General features: G+C 39.2%; 1 protein-coding gene across 1 annotated transcript; it reads right to left on the reverse strand.

The window, feature by feature from the left end:
• Positions 1 to 270: 270 nt before the first annotated feature.
• LOC114652305 (granzyme A-like) lies at positions 271 to 23,356 on the reverse strand. The gene is made up of 5 exons (XM_028802624.2): positions 23,032 to 23,356; positions 8,454 to 8,595; positions 6,026 to 6,161; positions 3,783 to 4,067; positions 271 to 1,329 (listed from the first exon to the last, which is right to left on the reverse strand). The coding sequence occupies exons 1-5, from the start codon at positions 23,093 to 23,095 to the stop codon at positions 1,174 to 1,176; spliced, it is 783 nt and encodes a 260-aa protein (XP_028658457.2). The 5' UTR covers positions 23,096 to 23,356; the 3' UTR covers positions 271 to 1,173.
• Between the last annotated feature and the right edge of the window lie 1,056 nt (positions 23,357 to 24,412).

Genomic DNA, 24,412 nt, shown 5'->3' on the forward strand with positions numbered 1-24,412 from the left:
GCAGATACCCACAAGCTATCAGATTCATTAACCTGGAAGCTTGATTTTAGAGTCAACTGCACTAATTTTAAGATAATTTGTTAGGGTGTTTATGTTGATTGGTTTTGTTGGAAACTGTTGAGGAATAAAGAAGACAATTGATCTGATATTTTATGTTTTTATTTATAGTATTTTTATGACTGTCATCAAATCTAATTCAATAAAGTTGGTGTCATGACAGTAAAACAAAGGAAAGTGTAACAACCTGCACATCTTTGGAATGTGGGGGGAAAGTCGAGTACCTGAAGAAACTCTCACTGACATGAGGAGAATAACAGATGGTGGCTATGCCAAGACTCTGGACCTGAGAGACAGGTCTGTGATAGCAGGAAAATCATCCTTCTTTTATTTTCACAACCTCCCATCCCCATTGCAGAGGTCACATATCATATACTGTATATTCTGGCTTCTGTGTGGAAGCAGGGTCTTTCTGTTTTCTTCTAGAATTTGAACATATGCATTACAAAAACCAAATGCTGCCTAGTGTGAAGAATCATGTCTGTGTATATTCAACAAAGAGACCAAAATAAAGAGATCGACAATGGGAATGGGGCAATGGTAGCTGTTCTGTGATTGCAGTAGTGCTCCATAGCTGTGAAGCGGGAGCTGAGTGTAAAGACAGTGAAAGAGGAGTGTCGGGGAGCACCTGGAACCCATCTGGGTGTGCTTAAAAGGGGCCACCTCCCTTCAGACTGGACAAAGTCTTGGTGGAGAAGAGTGGAGGCGGCCTGAAGGAAGCAGGCACTAGTGTGATAGAAGTTTGGACGTTGGGGGATTGGTGCTGGTGGCACTGGGTTGTGCACATAGAAACTTTGTAAATAGTATAAATAAACGTGTGTTGGGTGAACAAACGATGTCCGTCTGTCTGTGTCCGGGCTGCTTCTCACAGTTGTTAACCCAAACCAGATCCACTAAAGTATGAGACAATAGCACCAACCACTGTGCCACCTTGCAGTCAATCCCGGCACATCAAAAACATAAATGTCCCTGATGAAAACTTCCACACAAAGCAAAACAGATATAAAGATTTTGAAGACCATCCCAAAATATTGAACAATATAAATAATAATGACACAGAACTCCCATGCTTTAAACTAGGAGGATTAAAAAAACAAAACAAAAGACAGCAAAGTTTTACAGATAAGATTTGGTCACTTTTTTGATCCATTCGATGTACTTCTTGGATAACAGTGTATATATTCCAGGTTTTTTCAAGAGGCCACATTGGTGAGAAAAAGATGTAATCGCTCTGAATTCTCCATTGCAGAGAAGTGGGCCCCCAGAATCCCCCTATAGGAAACAAAACAGAATGTTACAGACATGCAAGGTCCTGTTCAGGTCACAGAGTCATAGATGTGCTTTATCTACCACTAGTATTTGATTCTTCTTTTTTTTTAGCAGAGTTACAAATATAGTAGTTGTAGAATAGACTGTTTTTGTTTTGAACATTTCATTACAGGCAAAGTGTCTTTTACCTTACTTAAAATGATTATTTAGAGAGTAGCTGTGAGCAAACGTTAAACTTGAACTAATTAAATTAATTGACTTGCAGCTGATAATAATAAAACAATTTCTTGTTTTAGGAATTTGCCTTTTTTCGCATACCCCAACGTACTGTCCAGAGACACATGGAGTTTTGGTGGTCAGAGAGCAGGGTCATCTATTTGTACAGGGCCCCTGGAGCAATTGCAGATTAAGGGCTTCGCTCAAATGCCCAAAAGAATAGGGAGGACCTGTAGCGGGGGGATAGGAAAGTCTGGGCTGACCTGCTGGGTCAGCTGCCTCTGTGCCCTCGACAGAAAAGCAGTTTCAGATGATGAGACAAGAAGAGTTATGCTTGTCTAAGTTATGGTGTGCATATTTCGAGTTATTGAAATAATAAAGTAAATGCAGTTCACGTATTGTGGGGAGATTGCCACGTCTTTCCCATTGGGTTAGCAGTTGAGGAGGGATGCCCCCAATAATGAGCAGTGTGGAAAGGAGTACTACCCTATTGCTATGTGGCAATATCATATTATTATATTATCGTATTATTTATCATTATTATTAGATCATGTTTTTATATCACTGCGGTGGGTTGGCACCCTGCCCAGGATTGTTTCCTGCCTTGTGCCCTGTGTTGGCTGGGATTGGCTCCAGCAGACCCCCGTGACCCTGTGTTCGGATTCAGCGGGTTGGAAAATGGATGGATGTTTTTATATCATTATTAAATTATTATCATATTATGTGTCATCCTCCAGTATCTAAGGGACACCTGGTGACACTCTTGTAGACAGCTCAAGCCAAGGCTACTGAGTGCTTATATGAAGTGCTGTGGAGTGACTGGCTGTGCAGACATCACTCATAATCAGCACTTAAGTGGGTAGGGTCTGTATGTGTGTGGTGTGTGTTAAGCTTAGGTTGTGCAAGAGTAGGCCAAACCATAAAGAACTTGGTGAGTCCCATTTAGTCCATGATAATACATGGACATAAAGCAACCAAACCAATGTGTGCCCGTCCATTGCAGGCACTTTTGTCTTGGTTCTGCATAGCTACACAATAACTTTACAGTTTTATATTTGTTGAGATGATGTAGATCAAGTCCATCATGTACACCAGTGCATTCTAATAGCTTTGTTTTGCAAACTCCTTTGTACCATATCCCAAAGATGTGCATTAGGTTATCTGGTGACTCCAAATGAATGCAGATTTGTTTGTGAGTGTGGCCTGCAATACAATAGAATTTTAACCTTGCAAACAATGGTAACTATCATATCCAAAGAAAAACTACGAGAACTGTCGGAAGATCATGTGCATCTGAAAATATCCTCATGGGCTCGATCGAAGTATGTAACTTCCCACCGGATCAAGAGGGTGCACTGTTGCTAACATCGTCTTCTCCTTCTGTCCTTGCAACACCAAAAACTGGCCAGTGATGGCACTTAACCCCACTCCTTCCAGTTTTTCAACCATAAGAACCCCAGCTGTGCTTTTGGCAAGAGCAACTCACCAGACAGAGCTCGAGAGCAAACAAACCCCGATCCTACAGCTGAAGTCTAACCTTTTTTATTTATTTGTGAGCCAAAGGGTAAGCACACAAGCATACAAATGGCACAAAGCATTTGTTTTTTGATTACATTTTTGTTCAATTAAACAAGATGACCAGTTTTGCGGCCCAAATTTTATCACAAGACCTGTCATTCCCACACCCGGCCACAGGACATATGGAGAATGTCCACACTGGCTAAGCAAATCATACACTGAGGTCTATTAGTGCTGCTTGTTGTACAGAAATTGTTCTTTGGTACTTTATAAAACCAATAGGTTAACTGGCTATTCCCAATTGAGTGCACATGCAACATGTGTAAGAAGGCTCATCACCTCAACCATAGTTGATCCAAGCTTTGCATTTAGAATTGTAAACCACTTAGTTACCAGTTAAAACACTTCCTCCAGCAAACTGTAAAATAAAATACACAATTGTAATATATATTTCTTATATGCTTGGTGCTGGATAGGCTGTGGCCTCTGTGAACTCAGTAAATGGGTATAAAAAATAATAAAGCTGGAATTATAAAAGATGTTTGTTTTGAAAGATGGCTTAGGAATAGCAATATGCCAAATAAGCAATAACAATATTTAAATATAATAACAATTTATGCATGAAAATGGATTATTAACAGGGTGAGCCTGATATCCATCCCAGGCCTATAAAATGAAAATGCAATAAAAATATGAAAGCTAAAGAAAAATAGAGGTATTACCTTGCAAGCATCTACTCGTTTTGAATTTTTGCTACTGCCAGTGCCAGCACAGAGCATGTCTTTGGTTATGATGGGTTCAAAATTGTAGTAATCCAAGCTATTGCATTTCATTCTGTCGATAACTGTGACATTGACAGCTCTCAGAACGTCTGATCCAGTTTTTTTTATGTTGTTTGTGATTCCCCAGCCAGCCACATTGCATGTACTTCCAGCTTTAACGTCTGTACTGGACTTTGGCATTTGGAGGAAAGAGATTGTTTTGCTTGGTTTAACTTCTTTATTCAGCTGTAAATAAAGCAATAATAATACAAATCATTCTTAGGTCATACATATTGTGGTTTAGAAATGTGATTCTATTATACCCTGAGTGTCCACTTACTTCGGCACAGTATCTCTACATTTTCCCAGCTAGGAGAAGTTCGTTCTAAGTCGGTGGGGGATGGAATAGCTGGCTGCTAGTAGCTTGTGTTTATCAGCACATTTAGATGACAAAAGATTTAAGACGAGTTTTTTCGTAGGCTCTGGTAATTCTAGTGTTAATCATCTACTGTATCTAGTAGGTGTTGCAAACTGTGCCATTTAAAATAACACAGGAAGCTATGCTGCACATGTGTATGTGCAATTCAGAGAGCAAATGAGAAAGTACAAAATAACAATGCTTTTGGAGTATTTAATTAAGCAGGTTTAATAATGAGAGGTTGGAAAGAGGATTTGATTGTGATGATTATATTGTGAATAACGAGGTGTTTTATCTTCAGCTTCTGGTTTTCCTTAGGTGTATTTGATGCGTAAGAGCATTAAGTACAGTGCTCAAAAAATGAAGGGAACACTTAATCATTCTATCTTACACCGAGCCAATTAAGCTTCAGGGATATCAATCTGTCCAGTTAGGAAGCAAAAGCGATTGTGAATCAACTTCACCTGCACTGTTGCAAATGAAAGTGACAACCGGTGCACTGGTAAGGTAACAGCAACATAACCCTTTAAAAGGGAATGGCTTTGCAGGTGGTGGCCACAGACAATTGCTCTGTCCTTACCCTTCTTGACTGATTCTTCTCCATTTTGCATTTTGCTAGTGTCCTTGTCATTACTGGTATTATCAGGCGATACCTGCAGCCAATTTAGGTTGCACAGGTAGTCCAGCTCCTCCAGAATGGCACATCCATATATGCCCTCGCAAGAAGGTTTTCTGTGTCTTCTAGCACAGTCTCAAGAGCATAGAGGAGATACCAGGAGATGGGCTGTTACACAAGGAGAGCTGGACAGGGCCATAGAAGGGCATCAGCCCATCAGCAGGACCAGTATCTGCTCCTTTGTGTGAGAAGGAACAGGAGGAACACTGCCAGAGCCCTACAAAATGACCCCGAGCTGGCTATTGGTAGGCATGTTTCTGACCACACTGTCAGAAACAGACTTCATGAGGATGGCATGAGGACTCAACATCCTCTAGTGGGACCTGTCCTCACAACATATCACTGTGCAGCTTAAATGGCATTTACCAGAGAATACCACAACTGAAAAGTTTTGCCCTTGGTGCCCCTTTCTCTTCCTAGATGACAGCAAATTCACACTGAGTTCATGTGACAGACACAAAAGAGCCTGGAGATGCCATGGGCTATAAAATGCATCAATTCTGCAAAAGTCAACAAAATCTAAGGAGGTTTGTGAATTTGCTGAACCAGATTAAAGAGCCCGAGTAATGGCTGCCACTCACTTTATGTGGTGACTATTTTGTTTTCCTTTTTATGCCACTGTGCGTTTGTTTTGTTGAGACTGAAAGTAAACGGGGATGACTGGTTTGGCACCTCAAAAATTCTTCTGTTGCAAAACTGTCATTACCTTAGACCACCATGATAGATAGATAGATAGATAGATAGATAGATAGATAGATAGATAGATAGATAGATAGATAGATAGATAGATAGATAGATAGATAGATAGATAGATAGATAGATAGATAGATAGATAGATAGATAGATAGATAGATACATACTGTGGTCTCTGCATATATCAGAATGACTATAAAGGAAGCATGATAAAATGTATAAATGTAATCATTTTTTCAATAAATAAATATAATAGTAATTTACATTTATTCAGAAATTAATAAAATCTGGTAAGGAAGTATAGTGGATTGGGTGTTCAGGAGCTACGAGCTATTTGTATCTTTTCTTGCATGTATTTTATTATGTCATATTTCAGTGAAAAGAGAAAAAAAATTATCACAAAAAGGCAGAAAATACCTTAAGCAGCATGATGTCATTCATTCCAGTAATGTTGTCAAAGCACTGGTGAGGCACTTTTTTTACAACTTTCCGAATTTCCCATTTTTCATCCTTAGCAAAGCGATTGTGAACTCCAAGTCTCACAGTTTTGCTCCTGTGTGAAAAGTGAATCAGTTTAGCATGAAATGCTGAATTTCTAAGCAACTACCCTTGCTATCTTTACAGTTTCAAACATCTAGCATGTCCCTGCCTGGAGAAAGCATTCCTGTGAGTGTAGGGCCACAGGTCGATTTCCTGAAGGCACTGTCACAGTGCCTCTCCAAACTATTGAATAATGGGGGTATATTTAACTTTTTCATGCATACCGTATATACAGTGCATCCGGAAAGTATTCACAGCGCATCACTTTTTCCACATTTTGTCATATTACAGCCTTATTCCAAAATGGATTAAATTCATTTTTTTCCTCAGAATTCTACACACAACATCCCATAATGACAACGTGAAAAAAGTTTACTTGAGGTTTTTGCAAATTTATTAAAAATAAAAAAATTGAGAAAGCAAAAATTTCTGCTGCTTTGAAGGTCCCAATGAGCACAGTGGCCTCCATCATCTGTAAGTGGAAGAAGTTCGAAACCACCAGGACTCTTCCTAGAGCTGGTCGGCCATCTAAACTGAGCGATCGGGGGAGAAGGGCCTTAGTCAGGGAAGTGACCAAGAACCCGATGGTCACTCTGTCAGAGCTCCAGAGGTCCTCTGTGGAGAGAGGAGAACCTTCCAGAAGGACAACCATCTCTGCAGCAATCCACCAATCAGGCCTGTATGGTAGAGTGGCCAGACGGAAGCCACTCCTTAGTAAAAGGCACATGGCAGCCCACCTGGAGTTTGCCAAAAGGCACCTGAAGGACTCTCAGACCATGAGAAAGAAAATTCTCTGGTCTGATGAGACAAAGATTGAACTCTTTGGTGTGAATGCCAGGCGTCATGTTTGGAGGAAACATGGCACCATCCCTACAGTGAAGCATGGTGGTGGCAGCATCATGCTGTGGGGATGTTTTTCAGCGGCAGGAACTGGGAGACTAGTCAGGATAAAGGGAAAGATGACTGCAGCAATGTACAAAGGCATCCTGGATGAAAACCTGCTCCAGAGCGCTCTTGACCTCAGACTGGGGCGATGGTTCATCTTTCAGCAGGACACCGACCCTAAGCACACAGCCAAGATATCAAAGAAGTGGCTGCAGGACAACTCTGTGAATGTCCTTGAGTGGCCCAGCCAGAGTCCAGACTTGAATCCGATTGAACATCTCTGGAGAGATCTTAAAATGGCTGTGCACCGACGCTTCCCATCCAACCTGATAGAGCTTGAGAGGTGCTGCAAAGAGAAATGGGCGAAACTGGCCAAGGACAGGTGTGCCAAGCTTGTGGTATCATATTCAAAAAGACTTGAGGCTGTAACTGCTGCCAAAGGTGCATCGACAAAGTATTGAGCAAAGGCTATGAATACTTATGTATGTGTGATTTCTCAGTTTTTTTATTTTTAATAAATTTACAAAAACCTCAAGTAAACTTTTTTCACATTGTCATTATGGGGAGTTGTGTGTAGAATTCTGAGGGACAAAATGAATTTAATCCATTTTGGAATAAGGCTGTAACATAACAAAATGTGGAAAAAGTGATGTGCTGTGAATACTTTCTGGATGCACTGTATTCACGTATAATTTGGGTCTTGCAACCTGAAAAATCGATCATAAAATCAGACTCTGACTTATACACACACCCATTCAAAAATACAACACTTAATCTTCATTTTTCCTCCAGTATTACACCAGTTACTCAGATACATCAAATTTTGTTGCAGCAGCACAGTTACCAATTGCTTTCTCCACTTCAACGACTTTTAATTGAAAACCATCTTCATATTTTCTTCTGATCGAACGCTCCATCATAGATAAGAGATGCTCTTACGATAAAGGTGTATGAGGGTGTGAGATACAAAAAAACACAAATCAGTGCAAACATTACTTTGAAATAGTTCTGGTATTACCATGTGGTCACGTAGGCACAATACATAGAAACAAAGGGCAGTGTGCTCCGTGGTTAATCTCTCAGGAGGGTGTTAGCATATCATACTCTCTTGGACCAATAGCTTGAGTTTTCCACATTTGACTTATATGACCAACATTATAAAATACCGGAAATTATATGGCAAAATCAAGCCCCGACTTATCTGTGGGAGAACATAAACATGAGTATATACGGTAGTTAGTTTGTGTGGTGTTACTTTTCATTGAGTAAATACTGATACTGAGGTCAGATTTATTCATTTTTAAGACTAGGTGAGAACTAGAAGACAATTAAATATGCTGTAAAACCATAGACTTAAAACAAAGTATGTTTTTTTATTCATTACCATATAATTTATTAATGATGGTCACCTGATACTTACGCATCAATGCAATGTGCAGCTGTTATAACCCACTTTGGATAAATTAATGCTCCTCCACAAATTCCATTTCCTTCTAATAGTGCCATGAAAGGCTTTGAATGATTCAGTACTTCTTCACCTCCAATGATTTCAGCACAATCATCTGTATAAACAAAAAGAATAAATCATTAGCGTATTTGCATACTTTTATCTGGCACCACTTATTTACTTACAGATTCATGGAAATGCACAACAGAGACTAAACTCTTAATGATAAACGAGTCCATTGCAAGTCATCCACAGGCATACTCTCATTCATTTAGTCAAGGCCACCACTTAATCCATGGATGAAACTGACAGACATGGAAATAACATATAAACTCTAAATTGGCAGGACTGTTACATAAGAGTACAAATGCATGATTACAATTAGAAGTAACACACCATGCGATTCTCAAGACCACATCGTCTAGTTCACAATCACAGTGAATCACAGACTCTTTCTTGCAGGGGACACAACAGCTCTGAACTGGGTGTTAGTCCATCGGAGGGCCTACTCATGCACATACTCAAACGGGGTCAATTTATAACCACCAACTGGCCTTACTTGTGTGTTTTTGGGGACCTGGAAGGAAAACTGGAGTACCTAGTGGAAAACTCATTCAGAAATGGAGAGGTTGTACAAGCTCTACACCGACAATGTTCAGGTGTAGGATTGAAATCCAATAACCAGTAAATATAAAGAAGCCTTCCTTATATTAAACGAAAGTATGAAAGCTACTACTTTACACAAGAGTTTTACTAAGTCGGTAAGTAAGTATGTCTGGTACCTCTGTATCAGTCAGAAACTAAATACGTTCCGCATGCATGTTTACCGCTGCTTGATGGACATTATTCACATTGTATTTTGTATCAAGTCTCAATGCATGTCTTCAAGTAGAGTGAGCTCTTTACAAATATGCCATACATGTGTGTGTACAGAAGTGAACGTTTTCAATAAGTCAATTTGCTAGTTGCTGACAATAAGTGCAGCTCACAATAGTCAACCAGTAGTAATCACGCCACAACAATAACTTCTGGAAGAAGTGATAATTTTTACAAAATAACACCTCCACAACTTTTTAGCCTTAAATAAGCCTTTCATTGTGAATGATTGATTAATCATTTGCAATTCCATTTCATTTATTTATTGTGATGCATAAGGTATGTCTACTGCCCAGGGCAATTCTTTGGAATTATCTGATATTTTTATATATCTATACTAATTAATAAAAGGCAAAGCCCTCACTGACTCACTGACTCACTGACTGACTGACTGACTGACTGACTGACTGACTGACTCACTCATCACTAATTGTCCAACTTCCCGTGTAGGTGGAAGGCTAAAATTTGGCAGGCTGATTCCTTACAGCTTACTTACAAAAGTTAGGCAGGTTTCATTTCGAAATTCAACGCGTAATGGTCATAACTGGAACCTCATTTTTGACAATATACTGTAATGGACGGCAGCTTGATGGCCATGGGAGGCGGAGATGAGTGTCACGTCATCACGCCTCCCACGTAATCACGTGAAAAGACTGTTGTAGTATATTGTAGTCTGGACCTTTGGAGATTCCATAGTGATAAGGAATTATGGGTATTGGGGAGCTTAAAGGAAGTGACATAAAATATAAGACTGTGCAACGTGTAATCTAAAAAAAGGACCTGTTAAAGTTTATTACCTTGAACCTGTCTCCGTCTTCTTCCTTTTTATTGGTACAATATTATTGTCCATAGATATAACACTGGCGACGAGGATGCGACGGATTTAAAAGTGCACCGCTATGGCTACGCAACGTGTAAAGTAAGTTTTTTTTTTTCCGCTGGAGAGGAAAGAGAAAAGCTGCAAGTTTTTTTTTCTATTTCTGTGGTAACGTTTCTTAGTCATTCACTGAAGATAAGCACAAGGGATAAAATGGCAATGATAACGGGACATTTCGGGCCATTCGATGATTCAGTTGAGCAATGGGGCGATTATACAGAGCGATTTGAGTTTTTTGTGAAAGCCAACGCCATTGATGATGACTTGAAAGTGCCGACATTTCTTAGCGTTATCGGGGCAAAGACATTTAGTCTACTGAGAAGTTTGGTACGGCCAGGAAAACCCGGTGACAAGTCATTTGATGATATTGCAAAGATTCTGGACTCACATTTTTCGCCTAAGCCGTTATTAATAGCTGAAAGATTTAGATTTCACAAACGGAACCAGGAAGAAGGCGAGTCTGTTGCTCAATATGTAGCGGTACTCAAGAAACTTACAGAATATTGTGAATTTGGTGCTAATTTGGATGACGCCTTAAGGGACAGGCTAGTGTGCGGATTGAGAAGTGAGGGCCTTCAGAAGCGGTTACTCACTGAGGCCAACCTCACATTGCAGAAAGCGATTGAGATAGCCGTGTCTATGGAGCTGGCTGCTAAAGAAGCACAGCAGTTAGGGGCAGCTGCTAGAGTACACAGAGTGCAAGCAGACTCAAACAAACAAACAGGGGGCACCAAACAGTGTTACAGATGTGGAAAGATGGATCACCATCCAGCGAATTGCTGGGCAAAAGAACTCATATGCCGTAGCTGTAAAAAAAAAGGGCACGTGGAGCGTGCATGTAGAGCAAAGAGAAAGGAAGGCACAGACAAGGGGGAAACAGGGAAAGATAAAAAGGCATCCTGGTCTTATAAAAAGAAAAATTTGCACGTGGTACAGAAAGAAAATAAAACTGACAGTGAGACTGATTCTGAGGCTGAGCTACTAATTAAAACACTGAATAAAAAAAGAGGCTCAGCAGCATATACTATTACTGCCATGCTGGAAGGGCACCCTGTGAAGATGGAGGTGGATACTGGAGCAGCGGTCTCCCTAATATCAGAGAAACTGTTTAAGAAAAAATTAAATCACCTTCCACTGAAACACCCTAAGATCATAATAAAGACATACACTGGGGAGAGTGTGCCAATGTTGGGTAAAACAAAGGTTCAGGTTGAACTAAATGGGCAAAGAACCAAATTGCCCGTATATATTGTAAAAGGTGATTATCCAGCTCTGATGGGCAGATCGTGGCTAGAAAAAGTACAGTTGGATTGGACCAAAGTGAATGCTGTGTCTGTTGAACAGTCCGAGTTGAATTTGGTCCTGAGAAAGCACCAAGCTGTATTCCAAGAGGAACTGGGGAGTATAACAGGGATTAAAGTGACACTCCAGGTGCAACAAAATTGTCAGCCAAGATTTTTAAAGGCAAGGAGTGTTCCTTACGCTTTAAGACCAAAGGTGGAGGCGGACATTGACCGGCTTGTCAAACTAGGAGTCCTAGACCCTGTTTCTCATTCTGAGTGGGCCACACCTGTGGTTCCGGTGGTCAAGTCTGATGGATCTGTACGATTATGTGGGGACTTTAAGGTAACAGTTAACCCTGTACTCATAGCTGAGCAATACCCCCTTCCTGTGATTGAAGATATTTTTGCTGGATTAGCTGGGGGAAACAAATTTAGTAAAATAGACCTCAGCCAAGCATACTTGCAAATGCATGTAGATGAGGACTCACAAAAGTACCTCACCATAACAACACATAAAGGGCTGTACCGTTATTGTCGTTTACCCTTTGGAATTACTTCAGCACCAGCGTTATTTCAGCGTGCCATGGATCAGATCCTTAGTGAATTACCAGGGGTACAGTGTTACCTGGATGACATCCTGGTCACAGGGCGAGATGACAAGGAGCACATGGCCAATCTGGATAAAACCTTAAGCAGGCTAGAAAAGTATGGGCTGCGTGTAAACAAGGAGAAATGTGACTTTTTCAAAATGTCTGTGGAGTACCTAGGACATGTTATTGATTCTGAGGGGTTGCACACAGCTCCTTCAAAAGTGAAGGCAATAGTAGATGCCCCTGCTCCAAGCAATGTCTGCCAACTGAGATCATTCTTGGGTCTCGTGAACTATTATGGGCGTTTCATTCCACAGCTAGCAACGTTGTTGAAACCACTCCATGAGTTGCTGTGTGAGAGTAGACCCTGGAAATGGTCACAGGAGTGTGAAACGACATTTAGCAAAACCAAGGCCGCGCTGGCTGATAAAAGAGTTTTAACACATTTTGACCCATCCTTACCAATTCAGTTAGCTTGCGATGCATCCCCTTACGGTGTTGGGGCTGTGGTGTTGCATATTATGTCAACAGGTGAGGAGTGACCAATTGCATTTGCGTCAAGAACATTGAGTAAAACTGAAACAAAATATCCTCAAATTGAAAAAGAGGCTTTAAGCATCATTTTTGGAATAAAAAAATTCCACACTTACCTCTTTGGTCGAAAATTTACCCTGCTAACAGACCACAGACCTCTCACGTCTATTTTTGGCTCACACACTGGTGTACCATCTATGGCAGCAAGCAGACTGCAACGCTGGGCATTGCTCCTTGGGGCTCACAATTATGAGATCAAATACAGGCGTTCGGAGGCACATGGAAATGCAGATGGTTTGTCAAGACTTCCCCTACCTGACCAACCCAGAGAACAAGGGCAAAAGATTTTTTACTTTAAGATGGTGGAAAATGCACCTATCACTGCCCACCAGATTAAGCAAGAAACCAAGGGTGATTATACACTGTCAAAACTACTCACCTGCATTCTTCAAGGTCAGGACCTTAGCACCCTTAATGCACTGCCTGATGTTCAGCCTTACCTTTCACGGGGAAAGGAGCTATCTGTGACAGCAGGATGCCTCATGTGGGGCATGCGAGTAATTATACCACAAAGGTTGAGGAAACCCATTCTGGATGAGTTACATCTTGGACACTGTGGTATAGTCCGAATGAAAGAGCTAGCCCGGAGTTATTTTTGGTGGCCTGGACTGGATCGTGATATTGAGGAAAAGGCAAATTCATGTTCATCATGTCAAGGCCTCAGAAATATGCCAAGTCCAGCACCATTGCATCCATGGGAATGGCCTGCCAGTCCTTGGCAACGCGTTCATTTAGATTTTGCAGGACCTGTAGAGGGTGTTATGGTTCTGGTCGCAGTGGATGCACATTCTAAGTGGCCTGAGATCACTGTCATGCCCGACATCACATCAGAAAAGACAATCCAAACCTTAAGAGAGATGTTTGCACGTTTTGGACTGCCAGAGCAAATCGTGACGGATAATGGGCCTTCTTTTGTATCCCAAGTAATGGAAGAATTCCTAAAAGGTAATGGTATTAAACATCTCCTATCCAGCCCTTATCATCCTTCAACTAATGGCCTGGCTGAAAGAATGGTGCAAACCCTTAAACATGCTCTTAAAGCATCCAAAAGTGAAGCACCTTTCAAACAACGTCTTTATACCTTTCTTCTTAAATATCGTAACACACCCCATGCAACAACAGGCATGTCACCAGCTGATCTGTTCCTAAAAAGGCAGCTGAGAACACGTCTTGATTTGTTGAGACCAGCTACCACTCAAATGAGAGTTTATGATAAGCAGCACGATCAAGTAAAACAACGTGCCAAGAGGGCTAAAGATCGTGAGTTTTTCAGTGGAGATGCTGTCCTTGCTCGTAACTATTCCACCACTGAGAAATGGGTACCAGCAACCATTCTTCAAAAGACTGGACCTGTCTCTTATAAGGTATGCACACGAGACCACCAGACATGGAGACGACATGTTGAACAGCTGTTACCCTCTATACCTGTTGAAGCAGCCGGTAGCACAGAAACGTCTGAGGAACCCAGTTTTAGTGAGTTGATCCAAAGCCAGCCAGGAATACCACCTGACTCTCCTGTTTCAATTCCTGCCGATGCTGTCGTGCCAAGGTTACCTGAGGTTGCCTTAGGGGATGAACACACCTCAGCTGTACGACGTAACCCTCTCAGAAGCAGGAAGCCTCCTGACCGTCTTAACTTATGAAAACTAACTATATGAATATGGAGATAAAGGCACAAAATAATACCTTATGTTAGCAGGATGTTGAGGTCATTTATCCTCTTTCCTTTGTTGGAATGTAATTGCATTGATAACAGTATGTGTTCTGTTTCATGTTTATTTTCCTGTTCTTAATAGCAGATGTTGTTTGTTATATGTTAGTGGAGTTTACAATTTTAAGCGGGAAGGAATATGTAGTATATTGTAGTCTGGACCTTTGGAGATTCCATAGTGATAAGGAATTATGGGTATTGGGGAGCTTAAAGGAAGTGACATAAAATATAAGACTGTGCAACGTGTAATCTAAAAAAAGGACCTGTTAAAGTTTATTACCTTGAACCTGTCTCCGTCTTCTTCCTTTTTATTGGTACAATATTATTGTCCATAGATATAACAACTGTGAACTCAGTAGGGAGAAATGAAGGAAGAGCCGCAAACAGCGAAGAACAAAAAATTAATTAAACAATTGAGAAGGGAGCGAGTGAAGCATACAAGCATCTTCATAAGGGAAACAAAGCACGGTGTAAAACGTAAGTTTAAATTAAGTTTATAGAAACGCTCTCGCTGCGGATTGCAATAACATATTCGCGAGATAAAAGTTTAATGAGAAGACACGAGGTATAAACGAACCACACGCTGTAGCGCAACGTTAGGGGCAACAGTTTCAACCATTCTATGATCTGCTTCTCGCAACTGAAAGACGGCACATGGCGGATGTTATCCGACTTGCTGACCGCAACGTTAGGGGCTTCAGCTCTGGCGCTGATGATAGAGATTCGATTCCCGAGAGGGGATGAAGTGAGTGTGTATGCCTGATGAGCCCAGAATTAGGGAGAAACACGTGTCGCATACTCTTTGCATTATTTGAAAGTAAACTATTAAAACCATTCTATGATCAGCTTCTGGGAACAGAAAGAGGGCACTTGGCGGATGTAAGGCGACTTCCTGACCAACCACAAGCGTTACCTGGCAGGTAACCACCCATACAGTCAGATTGTGATTCAGAAAACGAATGCCATGAATGTAATTACCACGATCTACATACTGTCAAATAAACGAAACACACGCCGTAGTGCGACAGCTGTGAAAAGCGAGGTTCACAAAAAAACAGATCCTTAACAAATTGGTATTGGTATACTGTATTTTCGATCCGTTTAAAAAGGTTTTCTTTTCTTAAAAAATTAAAAGCAGTACTTCACCGCAACGAAGCGCGAGAATTTGGCTATATATATCTGCTTCTCACAATTAAAAGAGGGCACGTGGCGGATTTTAGACGACTTCATGACCAAACATAACTGTTACCTGCCAGGTAGGGTTACCACTTTTAATACAAAAAAATAAGGGACGCATACTGCAGCGGGTGCCACATCCCAGTGCCAACACTTTGCAGACTGTACTTAAAAGACACGCCCTCCTCACTGGACAGTTAAAAACACCAATCAAACTAACGATGACGTCAAGTATTACCCAATCAAAAGTACGAAAGGAGGCATCTTCATAAAATGCGTGTGGGATGATTTGCATGAGACACTGCTTTAAAAAAAATGATAAAAAAAATACGGGATAAATCCCGTCCCGTATTGATTCAAAACGGGACGCGCAATTTCATTCTCAAATACGGGACGATTCCGTATTTTAAAGGACGGGTGGCAACCCTTCAGTGCCAGGTAACCGCCCATACAATCAGATTGTGATTCAGACTAGGAATGCAATGAATGTAATTACCCCGATCTACATACAAGGCAAAAGTCTTGCAACATTCAAAGATGATGGTTTGGGATAAGTACACCATACAACATAAAAGAGCTTATGAAGCCTTGAACCGAAAAAAGCAAGATCTCAGAGATCGTAAAAAAAAAAATAGGAGGTAATGTCGTTTTACTCGCTGTAGATTTTAGTCAAACATTACCAGTTATTCCACGAGGGAGACCAGCAGATGAACTCAACGCGTGTTTAAAATCCATGCTTCTCCCACGCTCGGTTATATGTCGCGTGTTCTGGGGTAGGTACACCAAAAAATGTATACATTTAAGCATGTAATGGGCAAAGAAAAAATGAGGTATACCCGAAGGCACTGTAGTAGTACTTAATGTAACTTTACTTCTTAAATGTTAATGTTTTACTGTTTAATAATTTATACGCTTCTTATATGTTGTTCAAATTCTTTTATCAAAATACCAGTGACAGCGCAATGCACAGTAACATGGAGTGAATACACCATACGCATCCGCCCACGGCCGCCCTGGTGTGCGCAGATAGGAGTTGATTCTACAATAAAATAAAATAAAGATAAAAACCCAGGATTGTTTCCTGCCTTGTGCCCTGTGTTGGCTGGGATTGGCTCCAGCAGACCCCGTGACCCTGTGTTCGGATTCAGCGGGTTGGAAAATGGATGGATGGATGGATGGATTTTACTGTTTAATAATTTATATTTATATGAAATGTGCTTCTTATATATTACTTCATATTCTCATATCATAATGATGTTAATGTTGTTTATATTGATTTCTATGTTATTGAAACTGCATGTATGTGTGTATATGTATGTATATATATATATATATATATATATATATATGTGTGTATATATATATATATATATGTGTGTATACATATATGTGTGTATATATATATATATATATATATATATATAATATATGTGTATGTGTGTGTGTATGTATATATATATATATATATATATATACTAGCAAAATACCCGTGCTTCGCAGCGGACAAGTAGTGTGTTAAAGAGGTTATGAAAAAGTAAAGGAAACATTTTAAAAATAACGTAACATGATTGTCAATGTAATTGTGTTGTCATTGTTATGAGTGTTGCTGTCATATATATATACATATACACATACACATATATTATATATATATATATATATATATATATATATATATATATATATATATATATATATATATATATATATATGACAGCAACACTCATACCAATGACAACACAATTACATTGACAATCATGTTACGTTATTTTTAAAATGTTTCCTTTTTTTTTTTTCATAACCTCTTTAACACACTACTTGTCCGCTGCGAAGCGCGGGTATTTTGCTAGTTTTTAATATATGAGTTTAGAATCAGCATGCATTATGCGTGCTATGGGCTCCATTAGTTTATGAGCAAGACAGGATGCCCACATATGGAAAAGATTGAACAGATAAAGCAATACAACACAACCAAAAAGGTGTCAAAAACCTGCATGGCAGAGGCAGAACAAACAACTTGCTGTTAACTCAATTCTTAATATTAATTGTCCCATCACCTTCACCATCACTTCTCCTTGGCACTCTGGCCTTCTTGCCCAGTTCACAGCTGTGGATCCTTTTAAACTTTTAAAGAATCATTTCGATACCAATCCCCAATATAATTTTCTTATGCATTTCTTTCAATATTAACCTTACAGACTAAAGGAGTTTGTATAAATTGAAGGATCGATCTGAAAGCATGGAAAAGTTATCTTGCAGACTCATTGTGGATGCTATGGGTTAACCCCAATGCTTTTGATCCCAATGGCCAAAAAGTTATGTTTATTTATTTATTAAGACTAAATTCTAACAAACTGGACCAACACTTTAGTTAAAATCAACACTCATCTCCAAATGATCTATTCAAATGTACTGGGAGTCCATGAGTGGGATGGAGAACATGAAGCCACACGTATGACTCTAGGAGGGGATGAAGATAGATAGATAGATAGATAGATAGATAGATAGATAGATAGATAGATAGATAGATAGATAGATAGATAGATAGATAGATAGATAGATAGATAGATAGATAGATAGATAGATAGATAGATAGATAGATAGATAGCTTTATTTGCCCCCAGGAGGAGATTTGGCTTTTTACAGAAGCTCTTTAAATAAATACATATTGTCACGCTTGGGTCACAGATTTGCACGGAAACACAGGACATTGTAGAGACAGGAATTTTATTCAAATACTTTAAACAAACATTTCTCTCTTTCAAAAGGGGTGCACGTCAAGAGCGGGACCCCCAACAGGAGCAGTGGATGTATGGAGAAGGAGAGAGAGGCAAGCAATCAGCCAAGAAGGACAGGTGCTGTTCGGCTTTTAAGTAGGCGAAGCGCCGCACGAGAAGCATATCACGTGACAGGGCAGCTGCACCAGTCCAGCAAGTAAGGGAGAAATGAGAAGGTAGACTGTCAGTGTTTAGGAGGGGTTTTTTGAGGAGCGTCCATGTCTTCTAGGGGTGCGTTCAGCCCCCCTGCTCACAATATAGTAATAGGAAGATAAATAAGTAAATAAATAATTAAATATACACTCAGACTTCGGTCTAAACGCACACTGGAATTACTATAAAGCAAGAAAATTTCAAAAGAAAGAAAAACTCTGATTTGGCTGTCACAGTCCCAATGAGGCATTATACAGATGTATTTCTGTTGGTATCATGCAGCCCTCCAGTAGCGTCTCTTGACATGTCCCTGGTGAATAATTTAATAGATGAAAGTCCTCAGTGTTAGTGTGTCACAGAGAGGATGTGCAGCAATGTTCATAATGACACTCAGTTTTGTTTAATTCTCTCCATTTCCGCAACCTCCAGGTGGCCCAGAGTGCATCTCATAACCCCCATCCCATTTCATTCCCTTTTCATTAGCTTGTTGATTCAGTGGGACTCTCTTCAAGTGACGTTACCAGCCCAGCCAACCACAGCATAGAAAACTGCACTGACCATCACAGAGTTGTAGAAGAGGTGAAGGACGTCATTTCACACATTAAAGGAACACAGTCTGCTAAGGAAGAAGAGCCTGCTCTTCCCCTTCTTATGTGGTTCCTCTGTGTTCCAAGACCAATCCAACCTGTCATTAATGTGGACACCCAAGTTCTTCAAGGAGTGGACCACCAATCTTGAAGTGCAGTCTATTACATGGGGTATACTTTACAATAAATTAAGATGAGGTATATACAAATTAAGCAGTGGAAAAGATTAATGTTTAGGTTTGAACAATTTACTCTGAATCATATCACAGCTTATCAGGCTAAAGATAAGGGAACTAAATAGACAAAGAGAAAGAAATGTTTCTTTAGCTCACTGATCTCATTTAGTCCAGTGATCACAACTCCACACTTACAACAGGTTTACTCTTTAATTCTGGTAAAATATAATTTTATTTTAAGCTTTTAATTAGTCACACAGGTATTTAGGTGAAGGGCATAAAGCTTCAGACTTTAAAAATGAATGTTACCAGTCTATTTGGTCTGAAAGACGGAGTGGTGATTTTGAGGCTAGGGATCTGTGGTGATATCTGGAAGGTTGTCTGGTTCAAATCCATTTACTGTCAGAAGGGATCCTACTCCACTGGGCACTTGAGCAAGGCCCTTAACCTGAAAATTGCTCCAGTGGTGCTGTACATTGGCCGACCCTGCACTCTGACCCCCAAAGGTCATGTGAAAAGATCATTTTTACCTCAGGGATTAATAAGATATAAAGTATATCAAATCACCTGCCTTAAAATCAATTTTTGTTCTTGCACAAATCATTTAATCTGCTGATGCCTCAACTGTGTGAAAACAACGGTAATCCATTTGTCTAGATCAGTGTTTCCCAACCTCGGTCCGCTGTGGCTGCAGGTTTTTGTTCCAACCAGCTTCTGTTTTTAATTGGATTCCTGGGCTAATTAAGTGATGTGTTATTTCCTAAGTTCTGTGTTTTGGGAACAATATAGAAATTAGAAAACTAAGTTTGGTTATATATATATATATATATATATATATATATATATATATATATATATATATATATATATATATATATATATATATATATTTATTTATATATATATATATATATATATATATATATATATATATATATATATATTTATTTATATATATATATATATATATATATATATATATATGGAAGAGAAGGTCTGTGATACGGTTTGCATATTTGCAGCTGGAGATCCACAAAGGGGGAAAAAATGAATCACGTATCATAAAATAGTTTTTATTCCTGAGCTTTCAACCCCTACCAGGGGTCTTCATCAGAGGATAATGCTTAGACTTACAAGAATCAAAGGCAATTTATAGCAACACATTAAGTTACACATTAAATATATATTAAAATGTCCAAAACAGTTATATGGGAATAATGTATTTTTTTCTGTTTAACAATATCTTCATCTTGATTTTCATTCTACTTTTCTAGGTGTTCTAAATGTTTAATTAATCCATTATTTACTAGTTAGTGGGTCTGATGCTAAAATAGTTGCAGCCTCTGATTATTCAGTGTTGTTTGCCAGTGTGTCTGCTCTGCTCATTTTTAACTGTCATTAATGAGATACAACGAAGGGGAAAAACTGCACAGAGAAAGGGCAAAATATAATGAAATTAACAAAAGAATTAAGCATTTAAATCTATAGCAAAAGCAGAAATATTTCTAAATGTCTTATACTGTAAATGTAAAATCATGCTGCTGTGCTTTCCTAAACTCATACTGTCTACCACACTACTTGGTTGCTTATTCTAAGTGTCTATCATTCTTTGTGTAAAAAAAAACCTCCTAATGTTTGTGTGAAATTTACCCTTAACAAGTTTTCAACTGTGTCCCCATGTTCTTGATGAACTCATTTTAAAATCACTGTCTCGATCCACTGGAATAATTCCCTTCATAATTTGAAACACTTCAATCAGGTCACCTCTAATCTTCTTTTGTTTAAACTGTAAAAGTTCAGCTCTTTTAATCTTTCCTCATAATTCATCCCCTGTAGCCCTGGAATCAGCCGAGTCGTTCTTCTCTGGGCCTTTTCTAGTGCTGCTTTGTCCTTTTTGTAGCCTGGAGACCAAATCTGCACACAGTACACCAGATGAGGCCTCACCAGTGCGTTATAAAGGTTGAGCAGAACCTCCTGTGACTTGTACTCCACACATCAGGGTGCTATATAACCTGACATTCTGTTAGTCTTCTTAATGGCTTCTAAACACTGTCGGAAAGTCGATAGCTTAGAGTCCACTATGACTCCTAAATCCTTCTCATAAGGTGTACTCTCGATTTTCTGACAACCCATTGTGTATTCAAACCTAACATTTTTACTTCCTATGTGTAATACTTTACATTTCCTGACATTAAATTTCATCTGCCACAAATCTGCCCAAGACTGTATGCTATCCCAATCCTTCTATAATGATATAACGGATTCCAGATTATCTGCTAATCCACTTATCTTGGTATCATCTGCAAACTTAACCAGCTTGTTACTTATATTCCTATCTAAGTCATTTATATATATATTAAAAATAGCAGCGGCCCTAGCACTGACCCCTGTGGAACACCACTCTTAACATCGGCCAATTCTCAAGAGGTTCCTCGCACCATCACCCTCTGCTTCCTGTGTATGAGTCACTTTTGCACCCATCTAAAAACATCACCCTGAACTCCAACTTCTTTTAGTTTGATGGCCAACCTCTCATGTGGCATCTTATCAATTGCTTTCTGAAAGTCAAGATAAATAATATCATAAGCTGCACTTTGATTGTATCCTTTTGTTGCCTCCTCATAGAATTCCAGTCAAACACGACCTCCGTCTTAGGAACCCATTATAACTGTTCACAATAACTCCTGATCTTGCCAGGTGTTGTTCAATCTTATCCTTAATAAATCCTTCCATTATTTTTTCCTGTGATGCATGCTAAGTTTACTAGCCTATAGTTGCTTGGATCTGCCCTGTCACCCTTTTTATATAATGGGATGATATTTGCCATTTTCCAGTCCTTTGGAATCTCTCTAGGGTGCAGTGACATCAACAACTTATTAGAGGGGGTCCACCTTGGTCTCCAGTGCGTGTGCCCCTTTAGTTGCACAAACAGTGCCATCTTTGTGTATATACTGTACACTTTTAGGAGCACATGACCCTGTGGTTACACAGCATGCATACTTTTACTTTCACATAGAGGCACCCCAGCGGGTAACAGCTCAGTATCATCAGACTTCAATGACCCGTGTCACCTAAATAATTAATCGGCTTTCTTTGGCAGGAAGAATGGGGAACAATGGCAGTGTCCAGATGTGCAAAGCTGATAGAGACCTGTGCACTCAGACAGCAGGCCATCATGGCTGCCAAAGGTGCATCTACTTAATACTTAAGTACTGACCTGAAGGGGTGAATATTTATGTGATCAATGATTTTTTGTTTTATATTTGTAATTAATTTAGACCACATTGTAAAGATCTGTCTTCACTTTGACATTAAAGAGCCAATTTCTATTGATCAGTGCCAAAAACATCAAAAGCGCTTTTCTAGACACTAATGTCTAATAATAAACTGTCAAAATGTCAAGGAGGTGAACAGGCAATAAATAAACCAAATGTATAATAATAATATTTATCAGTTCCATTAACAGGCTACATTTTATTATTTTAGACACTGTAAATTATGATAAAATTTATATAAAATAGAAACTACATACCATTCTTCCAGTTTTATGGTGTCCCTTTTAAGTTTAATTTTTAAAAGTTACTTTTTTGTCACATAACACTACTTACCTGAAACAACTGAGTTCAGGGTGAAAGCAAGTGTATATTTCAATGCCACACATATTGAAGTAATTTTTTTGCTTTGAAGTAAATGGTAATGTAAGAATGACATATTGTATAAAATAAACTTTATACAAATTCTCATTACTTACCCCCTGGGATTCTCTGCAGAATTAATGCCGTGATGCAGCATATTAGGGTTGCTCTGTTCAGCATTGTGAAAGCTATGGCTTTTCTTTTACCTTTTTAGTTATTTATTTAGACATGAAAAGGATGTGGTTTTCTTTTAAGAAGGTTTCGGTGACATCATTATAGAAGGAACATTTAACTAAATTCGACCCTTGTGTTTGAATTATCTGTGGGCTTACATGCACAGGTTAAATTGTGGTTTCTTTAGAACAAACGTCTGTGCTGCCCATTTACAGAAAGAGCTGTGTCACCTGTTGCCATGTTCCTGCTTGACTCACCAACGCAGCATTCAGTCACCAGCATCCTTTTCATTTCCCCCGTAACTCGAGCCCTCAGAGTTAGGCATGTACTGCTGCACAAATCGGAAGGTAGCCCGCCAGAAAAGGAAGCACCTAAAACCAATGCATGTGATATTTTGAGAAGAAAGAAAAAAAGAAACCACAGCCTCTTAGAAAGCTGGCCTGCATGTGCCAGGAAACACAAAATGAAATCAAATTCAATTTATTCTGCCCTTTTCAAAAAGGCACGTTCAATTTTCCCTTTTATGTGATCCAGGTGCAAATAAAAGCAATGCAAAATGAAGAATTGAGTTCTCTTTTGTGCAATGCTGTTATTTTTCCATTTATCTTGTAAACAAATGACAGCAATTTGTTAATGTGTTTTTATGTGCAATGACAAGAATGATCAGCTCACAGAATCCATTAGGAATAGAAAACTTTCTTGTTCTTGACTCGAGTATTTATTTTCTTTTGCAATAATTTCTTAAAATGAAAAGCAGCATTAGAAGGGAGTCACAGTGTAAATTTGTTTTAATGTAAAATGTACTGTTTCATGTCTCCATTACTTCTCTTTTCATCCACACATATAACATTTTTTTTATCAAGAAATTGCAAATTGCAGTACTATTAGTTTTAAGAAAGGCACTCTGAACACGTTGTATATGGATGATGCCTGAGGTTGGTGAAAGGAGCAATAGACATAATGGTTTAATAAGGCAGGTCAAGAAATAGTAGGGATACTTAGGTTTCCATTTTTGTTTCTGGCTGATGCTTTCATCGGAAGCCTTAAAGGAAAACTCCACCAAAAATGATATTTTTTATTTTATTACTTATCCCATGTACTGTAGTTTGTAGTGATGGCTGGGAAATAAAATGTAATCTCATGTTTTCATGCAGTTAGGAGGTAATAAAGTTTCTGATAGAATAGAAGTCAGTGGTGGTGAATATTGAACAGCAGCAAACACGATCAAAACGTCAATGAAAAAAATCTCATATCTAATGATGAATGAACCCTGATGAGCTTGATTCACCTCAGGTTTGGAGTCAAAAGGAAGCACAAACTAAA

This window comes from Erpetoichthys calabaricus, chromosome 5 (assembly GCF_900747795.2).
Source record: "Erpetoichthys calabaricus chromosome 5, fErpCal1.3, whole genome shotgun sequence".
NCBI lineage: Eukaryota > Metazoa > Chordata > Cladistia > Polypteriformes > Polypteridae > Erpetoichthys > Erpetoichthys calabaricus.